We start from the raw sequence: 17722 nt of genomic DNA, 5'->3' as shown, positions 1-17722 counted from the left end.
GATTGTTATAATGTTAAATATGCTTTTTTGGAAGTGTCCTTGTCTCCAATTCAAATAGTCCTGGAGGAAAGAGCTACTCAGATCTCTTGAGAATCACGAAATGCCTTATCTGCAAAGGGTTATATATAAGTAAGGAGGACAAAGCAATTAATTCTGGAAAAACAAACAAGAAAGATTACAAAAACTATTGTTTTACGTGACTTTTTGAAGATGAACATTTTAACATTTCTGAAATGAGCATGGCATTTTTTTTCCCTAGAAGCACATGAAATAATGGTCAATTAAGTTTTATGAAATTTGGTATTTATAAGTGTTCTTGGTTTATCCTCCCTACTATGTGCTATGAAGAAAAACTTAAAATATTTGATTGTGAAGTTTATCTTTCTAAAAACATTAAATGACTGTGAGGATGAAATTAATGATAATTCTAGAACAGAGTGAATCACAATGTTTTCTAGAAAGTTGAACACAATGCATTCTTGGACCTTAACTGCATTAAAAGTAGAAGGGCACTAAATATTAGCTGGTTGACTGAATGAATTAGTGAAAAGGTAACAAATTAAAAAGTACAAACATCAGTTCTGATACTTTGTTGTATCAAAGAGGAAACTGAAAATATAGTTACATAATATTAAGGAAATAACTTAATGAGATCAATGTATATCCATACCTATGGGATGTAGCCAAAGTCAAAGTTATAAACTAACATCCTGAAAAACTGCGAAAGAATAAAAAGAAGTCAAAATATTCTACTTAAGAATGTTAAAAGGTGGGGCGCCTGGGTGGCTCAGTTGGTTAAGACTCTGACTTTGGCTCAGGTCATGATCTCACATTCGTGGGTTTGAGCCCCGTGTGGAACTCTGCTGACAGCTGGGAGCCTGGAGCGTGCTTGGGATTCTGTGTCTCCCTGTCTCTCTGCTCCTCCCCCTCTCATCCTCTGTCTCTCTGTCTCAAAAGTAAATAAAACATTAAAAAAAAAAAAAAAGAATGTTAAGAAGGAAACTGAAATAAATTCAAGGGGAAAAAAGAGAAAGATTTAAAGAATATTAAAAAGGAAACAGTGAAATAAATCCAAATGGAAAAGAGAGAATGACTTAAAGGTAATACCAATTTTAACATTTTATTTTTTTTTTAATGAGAGAGAGAGAGGGTGCGAGCTAGCACTGGGGAGGGGTAGAGAGAGAAGGGTACAGAGGATCTCAAGTGGGCTAAAAGGTATGATACAAAAATACAAAATTAGGAAGAAGAGAAGCAAATAAATCCAGATGTACCTTTGGGTTATCTCCATGGGAGTGAGTTTGAAAGCCAAAACAAATTAAGAAAGATTCTAGAGAGCTATTCCTCAAAAAGTGCACCAGGCCCACATTATTTCATGGGTACATGTTTTCCCATTTTCAGTAGGATCTGCTATTGAAATTATTCTCGTTCACACAGAAAGCTCTCCAGTTCTCTTTATAAAGCTACAATAACACTGATAAAACAGTCTCACTTTTGAATATTGATGCAAACATCATAAACTACTTCTAAGTAGAGTCTACTATTACATTAGAAATATAAAAAATGATTTTATTATAGAAATATAGTCAACATTGGGAAATCTATTAATACACAGTGAAGGCATCAAGACCTCTGTTAAAATTCAACATCTTTTCTTGACTAAAACTATTAAGATGCTTTCTTAACACTGTAAGAATATTAAAGCATCATTTTATGGTGAAACATTAGGAAAATGAGGGTGCCTGTTTAACGTTGTTCTGAAAATGCTACTCAATGCAGTTAGTGGAATGAGATGTAAAAAATGACAAAATTATCGGTATGTAGAAATAAAATTAAGAATTCAGTTAATTGAAAAATTATTATAAATGTTTAATGAGGTGACCAGTTACATAATGTAAAAATGGAAAGCTTTCTTTTAAATAAATGATAGGGGGAGCGCCTGGGTGGCTCAGTCGGTTAAACCTCCGACTTGGGCTCAGGTCAGATCTCACATTCGTGGGTTCAAGCCCCGTGTTGGGCTCTGTGCTGACAGCTAGCTCAGAGCCTGGAGCCTGCTTCCTGTTCTGTGTTTCCTTCTCTCTCTGACCCTCCCCCCTCTCATGCTCTGTCTCTCTCTGTATCAAAAATAAATAAAACATTAAAAAAATTTTTAAATAAATGATAGGGGCACCTGGGTGGCTCAGTTGGTTGAGCATCCAACTTCAGCTCAGGTCATGATTTCAGGGTTCCTGAGTTCCAGCCCCACATCAGGCTCTTTGCTGTCAGCTGTCAGCACAGAGCCACCTTCAGGTCCTCTGTCCTCCTCTTCCTACTCCTCCCCCTTGTGCTCTCTCAAAAATAAACATTAAAATAAATATATTTAAAAAATGAATGATAGAAAAATATAATTGTAGTAGCAACAGAACATATGAAATACACAATAAACAAAATAAATGTACAGGACCTATAGGAAGAAAATTTTTAAATTTGTAGTAGAACATAAAGATTTTAATAAATGGAGTTTGAATTCTAACATTCTAAAGATAGCATTTCTTTACATATTGATCTCATTAACGCAATCCCAAACAATTTTGAATGGACTTCCTTTAAAAGTTCCTTTTTGGGACTTGACATAGACTTTTAAAAGTTCAAGTCTTAGAATAATAACTGTAATAGAATATCAAGCAATTTTCTGAAGAATAGTAGCAAGGGGGTATTTTCTATTCCAGATTTTAATTGTTTAATTTTATGTTTTAAAATAGCATGGCATAGGAATAAGAAAGAAAAAAAATTATAAAGTAGATCCCAAATATAATAATAGAATTATAAATCAAGAAATACTTTGGTCAACATTTGGATAACCATTTGATGAAACATTTAGCTGGATCCCTCTTTTCTACCCTGTACCAGAGTAAATTCCAGATGGATCACAAATTGAATGAAAAAATCCTTAAGTGTATTAGAAAATATGGGTGAATTTTTTTTTTAAATCATTTGGTGTCAGAGAAAGCCTTTTCATTTGTGACGAGCATAAAATCAAAGTAAAATATGGGTTGGGTTTTTTTTAATTAAAAAAAAATTTTTATGTTCTTTTATTTATTTTTGAGAGACAGGGAGAGACAGTGGGAATAGGGGAGGGTCAGAGAGCGAGGGAGACACAGTATGTGAAGCAGGTTCCAGGCTCTGAGCTGTCAGCGCAGAGTCCGATGTGGGGCTCGAACCCACGAACTGTGAGATCATGACCTGAGCCAAAGTCGGATACTTAACTGACTGAGCCACCCAGGCGCCCCTCAACACATACTATTTAAACAATTTCTTATAAAATGTGATGGGCCAGTTCTTAGCTCTCTTGGCCATGAATGTGTTTGCTTAACCGACTGAGCCACCCGGCGCTCCAATATGGGTTGGTTTTAATAAGTCATCTGTATTTCTGTATTATAAATAATTAAATATTAAGACATGATGCTAAACTTGGGAAATGTTTACAGTGTATTTGACAAATGATTTATTATGTATAATATACACATTATATGAGAAGAATTCTTTTTTTTTTTAATGTTTTTATTTATTTTTGATACAGAGAGAGACAGAGCACGAGAGGGGGAGGGGGAGAGAGAGAAGGAGACACAGAACCGGAAGCAGGCTCTAGGCTCCGAGCTAGCTGTCAGCACAGAGCCCGACGCGGGGCTCGAACCCACGAACGTGAGATCTGACCTGAGCCGAAGTCGGAGGCTTTAACCAACTGAGCCACCCAGGCGCCCCATGAGAAGAATTCTAAATTGTGAAAAAGACCATCCCATTAGAAAAATTGTTATATTAGAATTACAGTGTACAGGGGTGTCTGGGGGGCTCAGTCAGTTAAGGCTCGACTCTTGACTTAAGCTCAGGTCATGATCTCAGGGTTCTCGATTTTAAGTCCCATGTCAAGCTTTGTGCTGGCAGGTTGGAGCCAGCTGGGGATTCTGTCTCTGTGTCTGTCTATCTCTCTCTGTCCCTCCCCTGCTTGCTCTCTTATCTCCCTCTCAAAATAAATAAAAAATGAACTAAAAAAAATTACAGTGTACAAAGGAAGAACTGTATTTGGCCAATAAGCCCTGTAAACTGTTCAACCTCAGAAGTAAACGAAAAACAAATGACTCCCATGCCCCCTGTTTGTAAGATACTACTTTGCCTTTCAGTTGTAAAGGATTTAAATGATTGGCAGTAACTTATAGGAGGGTTAATTTTTTTTAAATGTTTATTTGTTTTTGAGCAAGTGAGAGAGACAGAGAGATGGAGAGACAGAATATGAGCAGGCGAAGGGTCGAGAGAGGGGGAGACTCAGAATCCAAAGCGGGCTCCAGGCTCTGAGTTGTCAGCACAGAGCCTGACATGGGGCTTGAACTCACGAACCGTGAGATCATGACCTTAGCTGAAGTCGGATGCTTAACCGACAGAGCCACCCGGTACCCCGAGGGTTAAATATTTTAAAACACCCTCATGTACTTTTTTTTAAAGACTTTTTTTTTTAAGTTTATTTATTTATTTTGAGGGAGGGGGGTAAGGAGAGAAGGAGACAGAGAATTCCAAGCAGTCTCTTTGCTGATGTGGGGCTTGAACTCAAGAATTGTGAGATCGTGACCTAAGCTGAAGTCAGATGCTCAACCAACTGAGCCACCCAGGCACCCCACCCCCATGTACTTTTAATAGGAATGTAAATTGGTGTGACATATGGACTGCAAACTGCCACTGTATAACAAAGTTATCAGTAAAATTGACCAATCAGTTCTATTTCTAGGAAATTATTTTAAATGTTAACTAAATATACAAGGGTGAATTACAAAGCTATTCATTAAAACATTATTTTTAATAGTAAAAAATTATAACCTATCTGCCTTATTAAAATGAATTAACTAAAAAATAATACATCCATAAAGCTGTGCAGCACTTTGAAAGGGTGTGAAATAACAAATCTGTTGACATAAAAAGACTTTCAGTACATACTGAATGACAAAAGCAAGTTGCAAAATAGTTTTATGGGTCATATCAATTTCATATCTCTGGTTAAAAATAGTAGACTTGCCTAGGCAGGTGGAGGAGGCTATTAGTGTAATAAATCCTGAAGCAGCTTTTAACATGATTGGAATTTGCTAAGTAGGGAAATTAAATACTCCAGTTATTCATGAATAACTGAGAAAAGATAAAATCTAAGGTAACATCATTTGGTGTCAAATAACTTTACCATTATTTTATGTATCACTAAGAGAAAGTAAATGTACCACCAGTTAAAAGCCTAAGGCATCACTGATCATAAGATCTCTTGATACCAGAATCTTAAAACCAATGAAATGTAGTATATGGTAGAGAGAGAGAGAGAGAGAGAGAGACTGAGAAAATGAGAGTGAAATTGTTTTCAGAGCATAATTACATTTATTAGTGAGATAATTTTCTTTTATTTAATTTATTTTGAGTGGGGGAGAGAGAGATTGAGAGAGCGTGGAAAAGGCTAAGAGAGAGGGAGAGAGAGAATCTGAAGCTGGCTCTGTAGTATCAGCATGGAGCCTGTTGCAGGGCTCACCCATGAACCATGGACTCCTGATCTGAGCCAAAATCAGGAATCAGATGCTTAACCAACTGAGCCACCCATTTCCCCAGTGAGATAATTCTCAGTGTTGGAATTTCAAGAAATGTGAAACATACTATCTTCTGAGTTACTTCTTGCACTTTGTATTTCTCAGAATGTTTATAACTTGTTCAATCTTAGAATGTTTTTTGTGACTTTGTTAGTTGATTTTCTGTATCATGTTTTAACATCTTTGTTTCTTTTAGTTTGCAATGGATTTTGGATAAACAAGATCTGTTGAAGGAGCGCCAGAAGGACTTAAAGTTTCTTTCAGAAGAAGAGTATTGGAAATTACAAATATTTTTTACAAATGGTAAACATTTTTAAAAAATTAACTGAAATGGTACAGTAGGTCACCTCTGAATTCAAACTTTTGTGTAGTAATTTGTGATGAATTGTTTTAGTTCCTAATTAACATTTTTATTTATACACGTTTTCATTTTATAACTTATATTCATTTGTCTTTCTTTTTAAGTGATCTAAATAAAGTCTTATGAATCTTACATATATCAGAGACACTCAGAACAGTTTGAAAGTGTTAATTGATTGCCCTAAGTCTTTATAATGCATTATTAAACCCAATCTAAGATTGGCTAAAGCAAGTATTTTGGGGATAAATGGAGTTTTTGGATTGACATCCTATATTGGTCATCCTTATATGTTTGCTTTGGAGGGAATGGGATTTAGAGTCAGAAAATCCTTGCTCTGCCACATGGTAGCTTTGTTATATAATTTTTCTAACCCTTAGTTCACTGCTCTGCAAACCTACCTCTTTGTTGTTTTAAAGATTTGTCACTGACTTTTTAGTAAGCTTTATAAAGTGGTAGGTGTGATGAGTTTGATAGCTGTTTAATATTTTCTTTTTATATTCTAAAGATACGCTAGAAATCATTGAAATACCTATCATTCAGCCTTCTTAATGTAAGAATAGTGTTTGCTATGGGGCAATTTCTATTTTTTATTGCTTTTATGCATACCTATATATATTTTAACAGATTTGCAAATCCTAGTACTAGCCCAGTGTGATTCAAATAGAGGTTTATAGCATATGTAGGCTTTTCTCTGTTAGAAATGAATATAGTCATAATTTAACCGCATGGAAGTTATTATTCAATGTCATTGTTATAATGATACCCAAAGATACATTTAAAACTTTATTATTTTTCCTCTAGTTATTCAGGCATTAGGTGAACATCTTAAATTAAGACAACAAGTTATTGCCACTGCTACAGTCTATTTCAAGAGATTCTATGCCAGGTAGGACTTTTTATTTTGGGAATATGTTACACCTATTTGAAACTCTTATGTAATGTTGATTAACCTTAGTGTAACTGAATCATGTGTGTACCATAGAGTTATCTTGATTTTTTTCCAGTGTGTTTTTTAAATTATTTTTTAATGTTTATTTTTGAGAGAGAGAGAGAGAGAGAGAGAGAGAGAGAGTGAGTGTGTGTGTGTGTGTGTGTGTGTGTGTGTGTGTGTAAATGGGGGAGGGGCAGAGAGAGAAAGAGACACAGAACCTGAGGCAGGCTTCGGGCTCTGAGCTGTTAACACAGAACCCGATGTGGGGCTCAAACTCACAAACTGTGAGATCATGACCTGAGTTGAAGTCAGATGCTTAATCGACTGAGTCACCCAGGTGCCCCTCCAGTGTGTTTTTATATGAATGACATTTGTCTTATCATATTTTTAGGTATTCTCTGAAAAGTATAGATCCTGTATTAATGGCTCCTACATGTGTGTTTTTGGCATCCAAAGTAGAGGTATGTGATAGTTTTCTGTTCTTCATCGAAGTATAGTCTGTGTGCATTGGTTAATCTGCCCTAAGTTTCATATTACCTATAGAAAAATAATGGCAAATGGTTATTTATGTAAAATATTGAAATTCATACAAAATCAAAAATATACATGTCTTTTTATTTTATTTTTTATTTTTTAAGTTTATTAATTTTTAACTTTAAAAAAATTATTATTGAGCGACAGAGAGAGACAAAGCATGAGCAAGGGAAGGGCAGAGTGGCGGGGGGAGACACAGAATCTGAAGCAGCCTCCAGGCTCCAAGCTCTCAGCACAGAGCCTGACATGGGGCTAGAACTCAAACAGTGAGATCATGACCTCAGCTGAAGTCAAACGCTTAACCACCTGAGCCACCCAGGCGCCCCTTAAGTTTACTTATTTTTGAGAGAGAGATGGAGAGAGTGAACAGGGGGAGGCAGAGCAAGATAGAGAGAATTCCAAGCAGGCTCTGCACTGTCAGCACAGTGCCAGTTTGAACTCACAAATTGTGAGATCATGACCTAAGCCAAACCAAGAGTCAGGTGCTTAACCCACTGTGCTACCCAGGTGCCCCAAGATATACATGTCTTTATATATTCACTTAACAAATACTTATTTAGCACTTACTATATATACCAAGTGTTATTCTAAGTTCTTTTACAACTGTAACTGACTTAATCCTCATAACAATGGGGAAGTGTAATATCCTCAGTTTATAAATGAGGAAACAGAGGTACATAGAATTAAGAAATTTGCCCAAGATCGTGGAAGTCATACATGGCAGAGCCAGTATTTGATTTTGTTTTTATGTTTGTTTTTGTTTTTTAATTTTTTTTACATTTATTTGTTTTTTGAGAGACAGAGACAGAGCATGAGCAGGGGTGGGGCAGAGAGAGAGGGAGACACAGAATCTGATGCAGGCTCCAGGCTCTGAGCTGTCAGCACAGAGCTCAACGAGCGCTGAAACTTAGGAATTCAGAGCATGACGGTAGCCGAAGTTGGAGGCTTTACCAACTAAGCCACCCAGGTGCCCTGGCCCAGCCAATATTCGAGCCCTGGGAGTCTGGCTACTAATTCCATGCTTTTAACTGCTTTCTTGTGTATCTTCTAAAAATTTACCTTTTGGCACTAAGTAGTAGTCCATACGTGTGACAGCTTCTCCACTATAATCTGAGATACAGTACCTCCTCCTGTGTCCCTCCTTCTCCGTATGCTTCCTATGTCCTGTTGGCTTCCCTCCCTGCCTCCTAACAATGGCTGCCTGCCCAGCCGCAGGGAAAGCTGGAGGAAAGGCAGGGAAGGATTGAGTGTGACTCTAGTCATACAGATTCCAGTGAGGAATTGTTAGGGCAGTGAGGGTAGTTAGGGGAGGGAGAGAGAAGAGAGATAGGAACTCAGAGCTGAGACCAAATCTATGCTCACCTTACTTACCTTTTCCGTATTTTTTGAGAGAGCACAGCTAAAATCCAGACAGTACTAGGAGATAGCGACTGATTTTCATTATAATATATGGATCTTTCTTTAATGTTATGAAACCTTAGTATTGTGTTTCTATTCTTAGATGTCTTTAGAATCGTAACTGTGTTCTTAAAAATTGAATATAATTTAAGCCTTGTAGATTTATATTTCTTTTGGTACTCATTTTGATTTGGTTTTGTTCTAGTCATTATATAGGATTATTTTAAGATACCTTTCCCACTATTACCTAAAGTAATGAGAGTTGACTATTAGAAATAATATTAAGAAAGACTTTCTAGAGGTTTATGGTTTCCTAATTATAGGTGGTAGTTTAAAGAGGTGGAACTAGTCTTGTTGTTACTAAGTGCTTTAGTGAAAAAGAAAGTGTTTTGGGTTTTTTTAAATAAAACTATTTTTAAAAATCTTTTATTTGTCTTTGAGAGAGAGAGAGAGAGAGAGACATATAGACAGAACACAAGCAAGGGAGATGCAGAGAGAGGAAGATACAGAATCTGAAAGAGGCTCCAGGCTCTGAGCTGTCAGCACAGATAGAGCCTGACATGGGGCTTGAACTCAAGAACTGCAAGATCATGACCTGAGTTGAAGTTGGACACTTAACTGTCGCAGCCACTGAGGCGCCCCTAATCTTTGTTTATTTTTGAGAGCAAGAACATGCAAGTTGGGGAAGGACAGAGAAGGGAATAGAGGATCTGAAGCTGGCTCTTTGATGACAACAGTGAGCCAGATGTGGGGCACGAACTCACAAAACTGTGAGTTCACGACCTGAGCCAAAGTTGGCTGCTCAAGTGACTCTAAGACACTCAGGTGCCCCTAGTGGAAAAGGAAATGTTTATAAAAGTCCATATTATGGGATGGTTTTTCCAAATATTACCATGCAATTTGATGTATCTGAAGCATAACTAGTATGGAAAATCTAGGCAAAATCTTTATAAACTTCTATTCTTGTAGATAAACTTGGGAATTTTAATTTGTTTGTTAAATATCTTTTGTTATATGATTTACTAAATGAAAGTTTTTACTCTAAGAGTTTTGGATAATGAATTATTCCTTGATCAGGGTACCTGGCTAGCTCAGTTGATAGAGCATATGACTCTTGATCTTGGAATCATAAGTTCGAGCCCCTACATTGGGTATAGAGATTACTTAAAAAAAAAAGAATTATTCCTGGAAAAAAATTTATCATTTCATATTTGGTTATGGCATTATGTTTTTTAATTTTTAACTGTGACTAATTCTTTCTGTGCTTTGTCCATTGTGTGGGAATTGTATTGAAATTACTTTTAAGAAGATATCTGAGGTATTTACTTTTTAGTTTCAATTATGGTTTGAGGTTTAAAGGCAAATATATATATATGTACACACTTATACATACACCCCCCCCAAGATAAGGATGTACATTGAAGGTATTTAAATAGACTCATTTAGTTTAGTTCCCCCCCCCCCCCGCTTTTTTAAGTTTATTTCTTTGTTTTGAGAGAGAGAGTGAGCATGAGTAGGAGAGGGGCAGAGAGAGAAGGAGAAAGAATCCTAAGCAAGGTTGAATCTCAGGAACCCTGAGATCATGAATGAACCGAAACCAAGTGTCAGATACTTAACTGACTGAGCCACTCAGGTCCCTGGAGTTTAGTTCTTTTTAGTTCTTTTCCTTGAATAAGGAACAGATTCTTGATTTTTTTGTTTTAAAATGAAGTGAAGGTTATAGTAATCAGTAATCTTATGAGGTTAATCAAATTAAATGAAACAATATAAGTGGATCACCCCATAAATTTTAGTTATTTTTACAATGGTGGCATATAAATTCAAAGAAGAAATGGGAACTGAGATTAGAATTCTTATACTACATCATTCTTGTTTTCCTGTTCTGAAAAGAATAATGGTTTCTGTGATCTTTTGAATTTTTTTGATGATATTAAAGTTTATTTTCTTTAAAGATTCAACTGTTTTATTTCTAAATAGCATGAAGTATCTGTTTGTTAGTCCAAGTTCAATTGAATAGGAAGCATACTTAATATTTTTCTTGCAATTAAGTGTAGAATCTAAAAAATGTTTTTGGAAACTAATTTGAGTGCAGTAAACTGGCGCTGTTGCTTTAGGGCTCGGTTTCTAATTTGCACCTCTCAATGATGTTAAATTACAAAATTATTTAAACATTTGTCTTATTGCAGCAATATTAGGAAACACATTTCGAGAGTTAAGTGCTTCAGGCCTCAAGGTGTGAACAGACAATAAACATGGGGGAGGTACATGGGAAGTACTTTGCTTTTAATATATATACTCCATATACCCTTAGGTTCGGTTGGTTACTATATGCCTGATCTCATCCACTTTTATTTCTCTAGGAATTTGGAGTAGTCTCAAATACAAGATTGATTGCTGCTGCTACTTCTGTGTGTAAGTGAAAAAAGTATATCCTGCTTTAAGGATATAATTCTTTTAAATAGCTCCATAGAACATAAGTGTTTTTCAGTTTATGAGACCTATGAGAGGTTGGTTGGGTTTGTTAAATCTCCTGCAGTCACATTTATGGCTAGTATATTTGGCTAAAAATAAAATTAAAATGCAAACATTTTAAAAACCATCTACAGCATTATTTCTAAGATACTACTTTTAGTACTAAAAATGGATAGTAACTGTTGATCCAAAAACATCAATTCAATGACTTTTCAAATAATAAGGGTAAAGAAAAATGCTTTGTAATGACTAGCCATTGTCATTCTTGTGGGTGAAGTAAACTCTTTTATAATTATAGTGTATGTGTTTGATGGGAATCATTTGTTTTTCTTCCATCTTGAAAAACATAGAACAGGAAAAAAATTTCTGACTATAGTAGCCAGCCCCACTTCTGTCTAAACAGCAGCTATATAACTTTGAGCAAATTGCTTTACCTTTTGGACTTAGTTCTTTTTCTAAAAAGATGGGGTTCAGCTGCCTCTGAGTCACGACGTTAGAGGAAATGACGCTGTAGACCAGTGACTTTAAAATATTGTACATAAGGTAGTAACAGTATGCTGTGCTCTGTCTTCGTAGGTTAAGCACAACGACATCCCCTAATGAAAGATAGTACAGATTTTTTTCATTTTCTTTTCTTTTCTTTTTTTTCCTTTCTTTCTTTCTTTCTTCTTTCTTTCTTTCTTTCTTTCTTTCTTTCTTTCTTTCTTTCTTTCTTTCTTTCCTTCCTTCCTTCCTTCCTTCCTTCCTTCCTTCCTTCTTTCTTTCTTTCTTTTTTTTACTTCTGTGCTCTTACAGAGGAGGCAGAAGGTTTCTTGTGTTTTTAAGTTTGTGACCCAGACTAATTTTCATATTTTTGGGAATTCATTTCCTTATCTGAGACGAATGTCATAATCCAATTCAACCTTTCCCATGTCACATTTTACTCTTCTAAGGGCAGAAGAGTAGTAATCAATTTTGCCATAGAATTTAATACACCAGATACATCACATTGATGGTGGTACTGTCAACAGAATGTAAAGTTAAAGGCTTTATTTCTCAACATGATGATGTCAGAATTGTGTGTTAGGAAGGTGAATCTGACAAAATACTGTAAGATGAAGGAGGAGAATGTGAGTTGAAGTAGTCAGATTTCGAGATTTTTCACATGTTACAACATGGAAGAGCCTTGGGGCACTTGGCTGGCCCAGTAGGTAGAACATGTGACTCTTAATCTCAAGGTTTTAAGTTCAAGCCCCCTGTTTGGTGTAGAGATTACTTAAAAACAAAATCTTAAAAAAACAAACAAACATGGATGAACCTTGAGGACATTATAAGGGAAATAGGCCTGTCACAAAAAGATAAATACTGTATGGTTCCATTTACTATTATGAACGATCAAATTAATAAAGATAGAAGGTAGAATCATAGCTGTTTTAGGGGCTAGAGGGAGGGGGAAGTGAGGACTTGTTGAGTGAGTCTGGAGTTTTCAGTTTTGCAAGGTGAAAGAGTTATAGAGATGGATTGTGGTGATGGTTGCATAACATTGTGAATGTATTTAATATTACTGTATATAATATTTAATATTTTGCATACTTAAAAATGGCTAATATGGTAAATTTTATGTAATGTATATTTTACCACAATTTTAAAACAACTAAAAAAAAAGCCTTCTAAAGTACGTATAAACCTGCAAACTGTGGTGAGTGCTGTCACCACAGGGTGCAGTGAGACATAAAGCTAACAAGATTAAAGTAGAAAAAGTTATTTTGAAGCTATTGAAGTGATCCATGTAAGTACTAATGAAGGCTTAACACGATGTTTTGAGGGAAGGCTAGGTGGCTTAGTCAGTTAAGTGTCCGAGTTCAGCTCAGATCATCATCTCGTGATCTCGTATGAGTTTGAGCCATCAGTGCAGAGCCCACTTCAGATCCTCTGTCCCCTTCTCTCTCTCTCTCTGTCCCTCGCCTAGTCTTGCTCTTGTGCGGTGCACTCTTTCTCAAAAATAAATATTAAAAAAAAATTTTTAATGATGTTTTGGCCCCCATCAAGGAGACTAAGCAAGCTAGATTTACATTACAGAGTCAGCAGGCTTTTGAAAAGGACTTAAGAAGATTCAAAAATGACTTTTGAGGGACTCCTGGGTGGCTCAGTTGGTTAAGTGTCCAAATCTTGATTTCACCTCAGGTCATAATCTTATGGTTGGGGAGATCAAGCCCCACAATGTGCTCTGAGCTGACAGCACAGAACCTGCTTGTGATTTTTTTCCCCCTCTCTCTGCCCCTTTCCCACTTGCCTCCTCTCAGTCTGTCTCTCTCTCAATAAATAAAAAATGATGAGGTGTTATGCCTGGACATTGGGAACGTGAAGGTGCTACCAGAAGAGGAGAATAAATGGGTTCTGAAAAGAGTTAAAAATTTTAATCTTGGGTATTCTAAGTGTAAATGTATCAGTAGAACATTTTAGAAATGTGAGGCCAATTATAGAAATTTGGGACGGGATAAATTTTAAGAAAGAGATAGAGTTGCATAGTGTCTTGTGCTGCATGGAAGTTGTGTACCGAAGAAAAAATCCAGACCTTTGGAACCAGACCTTTGGGTTTATGATCTTTGAGAGAGAATGTAGCTGTTATAGACATTATGTTATTGACACCAGATTGCAAAGAATTAAGAAGTAAATAGGTGCTGAGAAAAGGAGACTCTGACTATATTAAAGATATTTGAAACAACCTCAGTGAAGGGGGTGTGGAGAGATGCTGACCTCAGTCAATAACTCTGGGGAGAAGTATAGTCTGTAAGACTAAAGGCAAAAGGAACTGCATGTAAGCACTGTACTCTAGTTGATAAATTTGATACTTAAGGTGGATACATGTTAACAATTCTAATACTGCTTTACTTGTATCTGGAATTGAACAACTCCACTAAATAGTTACACCCATGGTAAATGAATGGCAGATATTTAGAGCTGAGCTTTTCATTGCTAGAGTGGGAATACACAAATAAGCAAAAAGAAGGGATCAGAATGATCCATGTCATGTGGTGATTAATTGGAGTTAGAGATCTCAATATGAACTCATGTTTACTGTAACATAAATATTTATAGATACGTGGACTTGTATCTATGTGTGTGTGTAGGCTTGTCAGTTAAGAGAGTCCACAGCAATGACATCCCAGTTGCAATGAGTTCACCTAGTGCCCAGATCTTTGTTTCTAATACTGTTCTCCACTAAATGGAGCTAGGGCTCCTAGGAGAAGTGACTGGGGCAGGAAACAAACAAGATAGACCTGGAGCATCTTATAGTGCCAATAAGTAAGGAAGTGCAAAAAAACCAAAACCCAGAACAAAACCTACCTTAATGGGGATATGTCAGAGGGACACAGAACCCAACTGAAAGAGCTCTCAGTGGATTTGAAAAGCTAGAAGAATTTGTGTAAGAAAAAAAAAAGTCGTATTGAATTATAACCCAAAGTATAAAATAAGTATCTATGGATCCATACTGACATAAATAAATTATTGAATAAATGAGAGAGAAGAGACCAATCTATACTATGGAAGAATTCCATATAATTTATGTATCTAACTATACCCTCAAATAGGGAAAGCGTAAATTTCCACTTCTTAGGTGTTGGTTGGGACTTTTTCTTTTTCTTTTTTTTTTTAAGTTTTTAAATTTATTTAGAGAGAGAGTGCACGTGAGAGTGGGGAAGGGGCAGACAGAGGGAGAGAGAGAATCCCAAGCAGGCTCTGTCCCATCAGTACAGAGCCCGTTGTAGGACTCAATCTCGTGAACCTGTCACAAAACTGTGAGATCATGACCTGAGCTGAGATCAGGAGTAGGGTGCTTAACTGACTGAGCCACCTAGGCACCCTGATAGTGACTTCCTTCAAATGTGTACATTTTGAAAAGGGCAGGGGGAAATAAGAGAAACCCAACAAACACTACCTTCACCAGGTGATTGAGGTCAGTATCAACAGTGATAAATTGTGTACCTTTGTTGTAATACAATGAAATGGCACTTTACCTAGAAAGGTAGGTACCAGAATGTCCTTCCTTCCAAAATTCCACAACACCACTTTAATTGAATAAACATCAGACAAAGTCTAGTAGAGGGTGAAGCAACAAAATAAATACTTAAAAAAAAAATACTCTCAAAAACTGCTAAAGTCATCAAAACATGGAGAGTCTGGAAAACTGTCTCAGCCAAGTGGAATCTAAGGAGATATGACAAATATAAAGTTGTCTCCTAGATGAGAGCCTGGAACAGAAAAAAGGACATTAGGAAAAAACTAGAAGATCAGAATAAATCATGGACTTTAGTTAATGATTATCTTTTGATTCATTATTTATTATAATAATATACCATACTAATATAATATAAAATGTTAATAACAAGGGAAACTGGGTGAGCAGTTGTCTTTGCTTGAGCTGCTCTAACAAAATAGCATAGATTGGGTGACTTAAGTGGTGGGTGTTTATTTCTCACAGTTTGGGAAGCTTGGAAGTCCAAGATGGAACAGTGTCTGCCTTGGTCACTTCCTTGATCAGCCATTTGTTTCCTGGGAGGAAGACAGCTGCCTTCTCTCACACATGGTAGAGAGAGGTTGCTGTTATCTTATAAGAATACTAATCCTAAAAAACCACTAATCCTTTTATGGGGATCCCATCTTCATGGCCTCATCTAATTTTACCTTGTTGATTAGTTACCGTTATGTAAATACCTGTTTTATTTGTACATTTTGCATCTTGTTTACACCAGAAGGATTTGTAAAACTCAGAAACCTTAATAATAGGTATGTTTATAAATAAAGGAGAAAGAAAAGGAAAGCTTAAGTATAAATTTCCTAATATCAATTTTAAATGGTTTAGATTTCAAATCTTGGCAGATGTTACCTATTGAAATTGGTTATGATACCCAGTTTACAAAATAAAACTTTTTGAAAATAAAGTACGTAGAAAAAATGAAAAAAAATTTTAATCTCTGTGAGGTCTTGGGTTTTGTACAAGTGGAAGGGATCACAGGACAGCTCCTCTGGAGCCTGTCAGTAATTACTTGATTTAATGAAATGTTGCATCACAATAACTTGAATAGTTTTCTCAAATAGTAGTACTCAAATGTGTACATTCATATCATTTTGAGGAGATAGAAGACTGATAGTTAATAGTTTCTTCATTTGTACTTTCTTAGTGACAGAGAGTTGTAACTGTGTTTGTGTGTCGTATAAAAAAAGTCCTAGAGAACTTTGAACATATTTTTATGGTTTTATTAAAATATATCTTTTGAGGGGCAACCTGGGTGCCTCAGTTGGTTGAGTATCCGACTTTGGCTCAGGTCATGATCTTGCAGTTTGTGAGTTTGAGCCCTGCGTCAGGCTCTGTGCCGACAGCTCAGAGCGTGAAGCCTGCTTCAGATTCTGTGTCTCCCCCTCTCTCTGCCCCTTCCCTGCTCATGCTCCGTCTCTCTCTCAATAATTAAAAAAAAACCCTTAAAAATTAAAACAAATAATAAAATATATCTTTTGATAAAGTATCTGTTATAGACAGTAAAGATTAATAAAAATTCTTAAATCAGATGACCACTATTAACATTCTTTGGTTGTATTATCCTTTTAATTTTTATGTATATTTAGAAATTACATACATATATATTTGAATACATATATAACTTGTGTTTCTTCTAAGCTAAGTTACAAAAAAATAAAACAATATTCTAGAGCTGAAAATATTAAAATTTTTTTTAAAGTTTACTTTTGAGAGAGAGATGAGCAAGGGAAGGGGAGAGTAATACATTAGGTATATAAATTGAAGCTCTCTAATTGTAATATAGATATAGGCCTAGATACAGGCCTTCCTGCCACGTAGTTCTTTCCCCTCACCTGAAAACAAAACAAATATCTGGGTTCTTAAGCATCTCTAAGAGCTCTTACTAAAAATGATTTAGCCCTCCCTCTAATATTCTACACTGTGTTAAAGAAATATTGCTTTAATTCACTCTTACATTTTCTAAGTCATTTTTTGTTTTCTGCAGTAAAAACTAGATTTTCATATGCCTTTCCAAAGGAGTTTCCTTATAGGATGAACCATGTAAGTATATTGTATAAAATAAAATTACTTGTCAAAGCTGTACATGAACTAGCTCCATTTTATGTTAGAATAAACTAGTTTCCTGTAAATGGCAGTTTCAAATACTACAAGAATATAAACTTTAATTCTAATATTAAAGCTAAATTACTTCTACCTTAAAAAAAAAAAAGTACATAATAGCAGTAGTTATCAACCCTCGATGCTCACTAAATCACTTTGGGAACTTTTTCATAATGCTGATATCAGGGCCTCTCCAGAGACCAACTAAAACAGAATTTTCAGGCTTGAGGCCTGAGGTTTGGTGTTTTCTAAAAGCTCTCAGGTGACACTGCTGTGCAGCTAGAGCTGAGAACTACTATAATGGAACAGTATGAAAACCG

At 35.9% G+C, this 17722-nt stretch overlaps 1 protein-coding gene across 2 annotated transcripts in view; it reads left to right on the top strand.

Moving 5' to 3' along the window:
* The window catches only part of CCNC (cyclin C), a 29031-nt gene that overhangs the window by 1838 nt on the left and 9471 nt on the right, over nucleotides 1-17722 (top strand). For both annotated transcript variants that reach the window (XM_029943603.1, XM_029943602.1), the window contains exons 2-6: nucleotides 5785-5891; nucleotides 6751-6835; nucleotides 7272-7341; nucleotides 11173-11224; nucleotides 17287-17342. In XM_029943603.1, the coding sequence (XP_029799463.1) occupies nucleotides 5785-5891; nucleotides 6751-6835; nucleotides 7272-7341; nucleotides 11173-11224; nucleotides 17287-17342 (370 nt within the window). The remainder of the gene's footprint in view (nucleotides 1-5784; nucleotides 5892-6750; nucleotides 6836-7271; nucleotides 7342-11172; nucleotides 11225-17286; nucleotides 17343-17722) is intronic.

Source organism: Suricata suricatta, chromosome 7 (genome assembly GCF_006229205.1).
Source record: "Suricata suricatta isolate VVHF042 chromosome 7, meerkat_22Aug2017_6uvM2_HiC, whole genome shotgun sequence".
In the NCBI taxonomy this organism is placed as follows: Eukaryota; Metazoa; Chordata; class Mammalia; order Carnivora; family Herpestidae; genus Suricata; species Suricata suricatta.
Note: the sequence above shows the minus strand (reverse complement) of the source record. Positions and strands in the feature narration are given on the sequence as shown.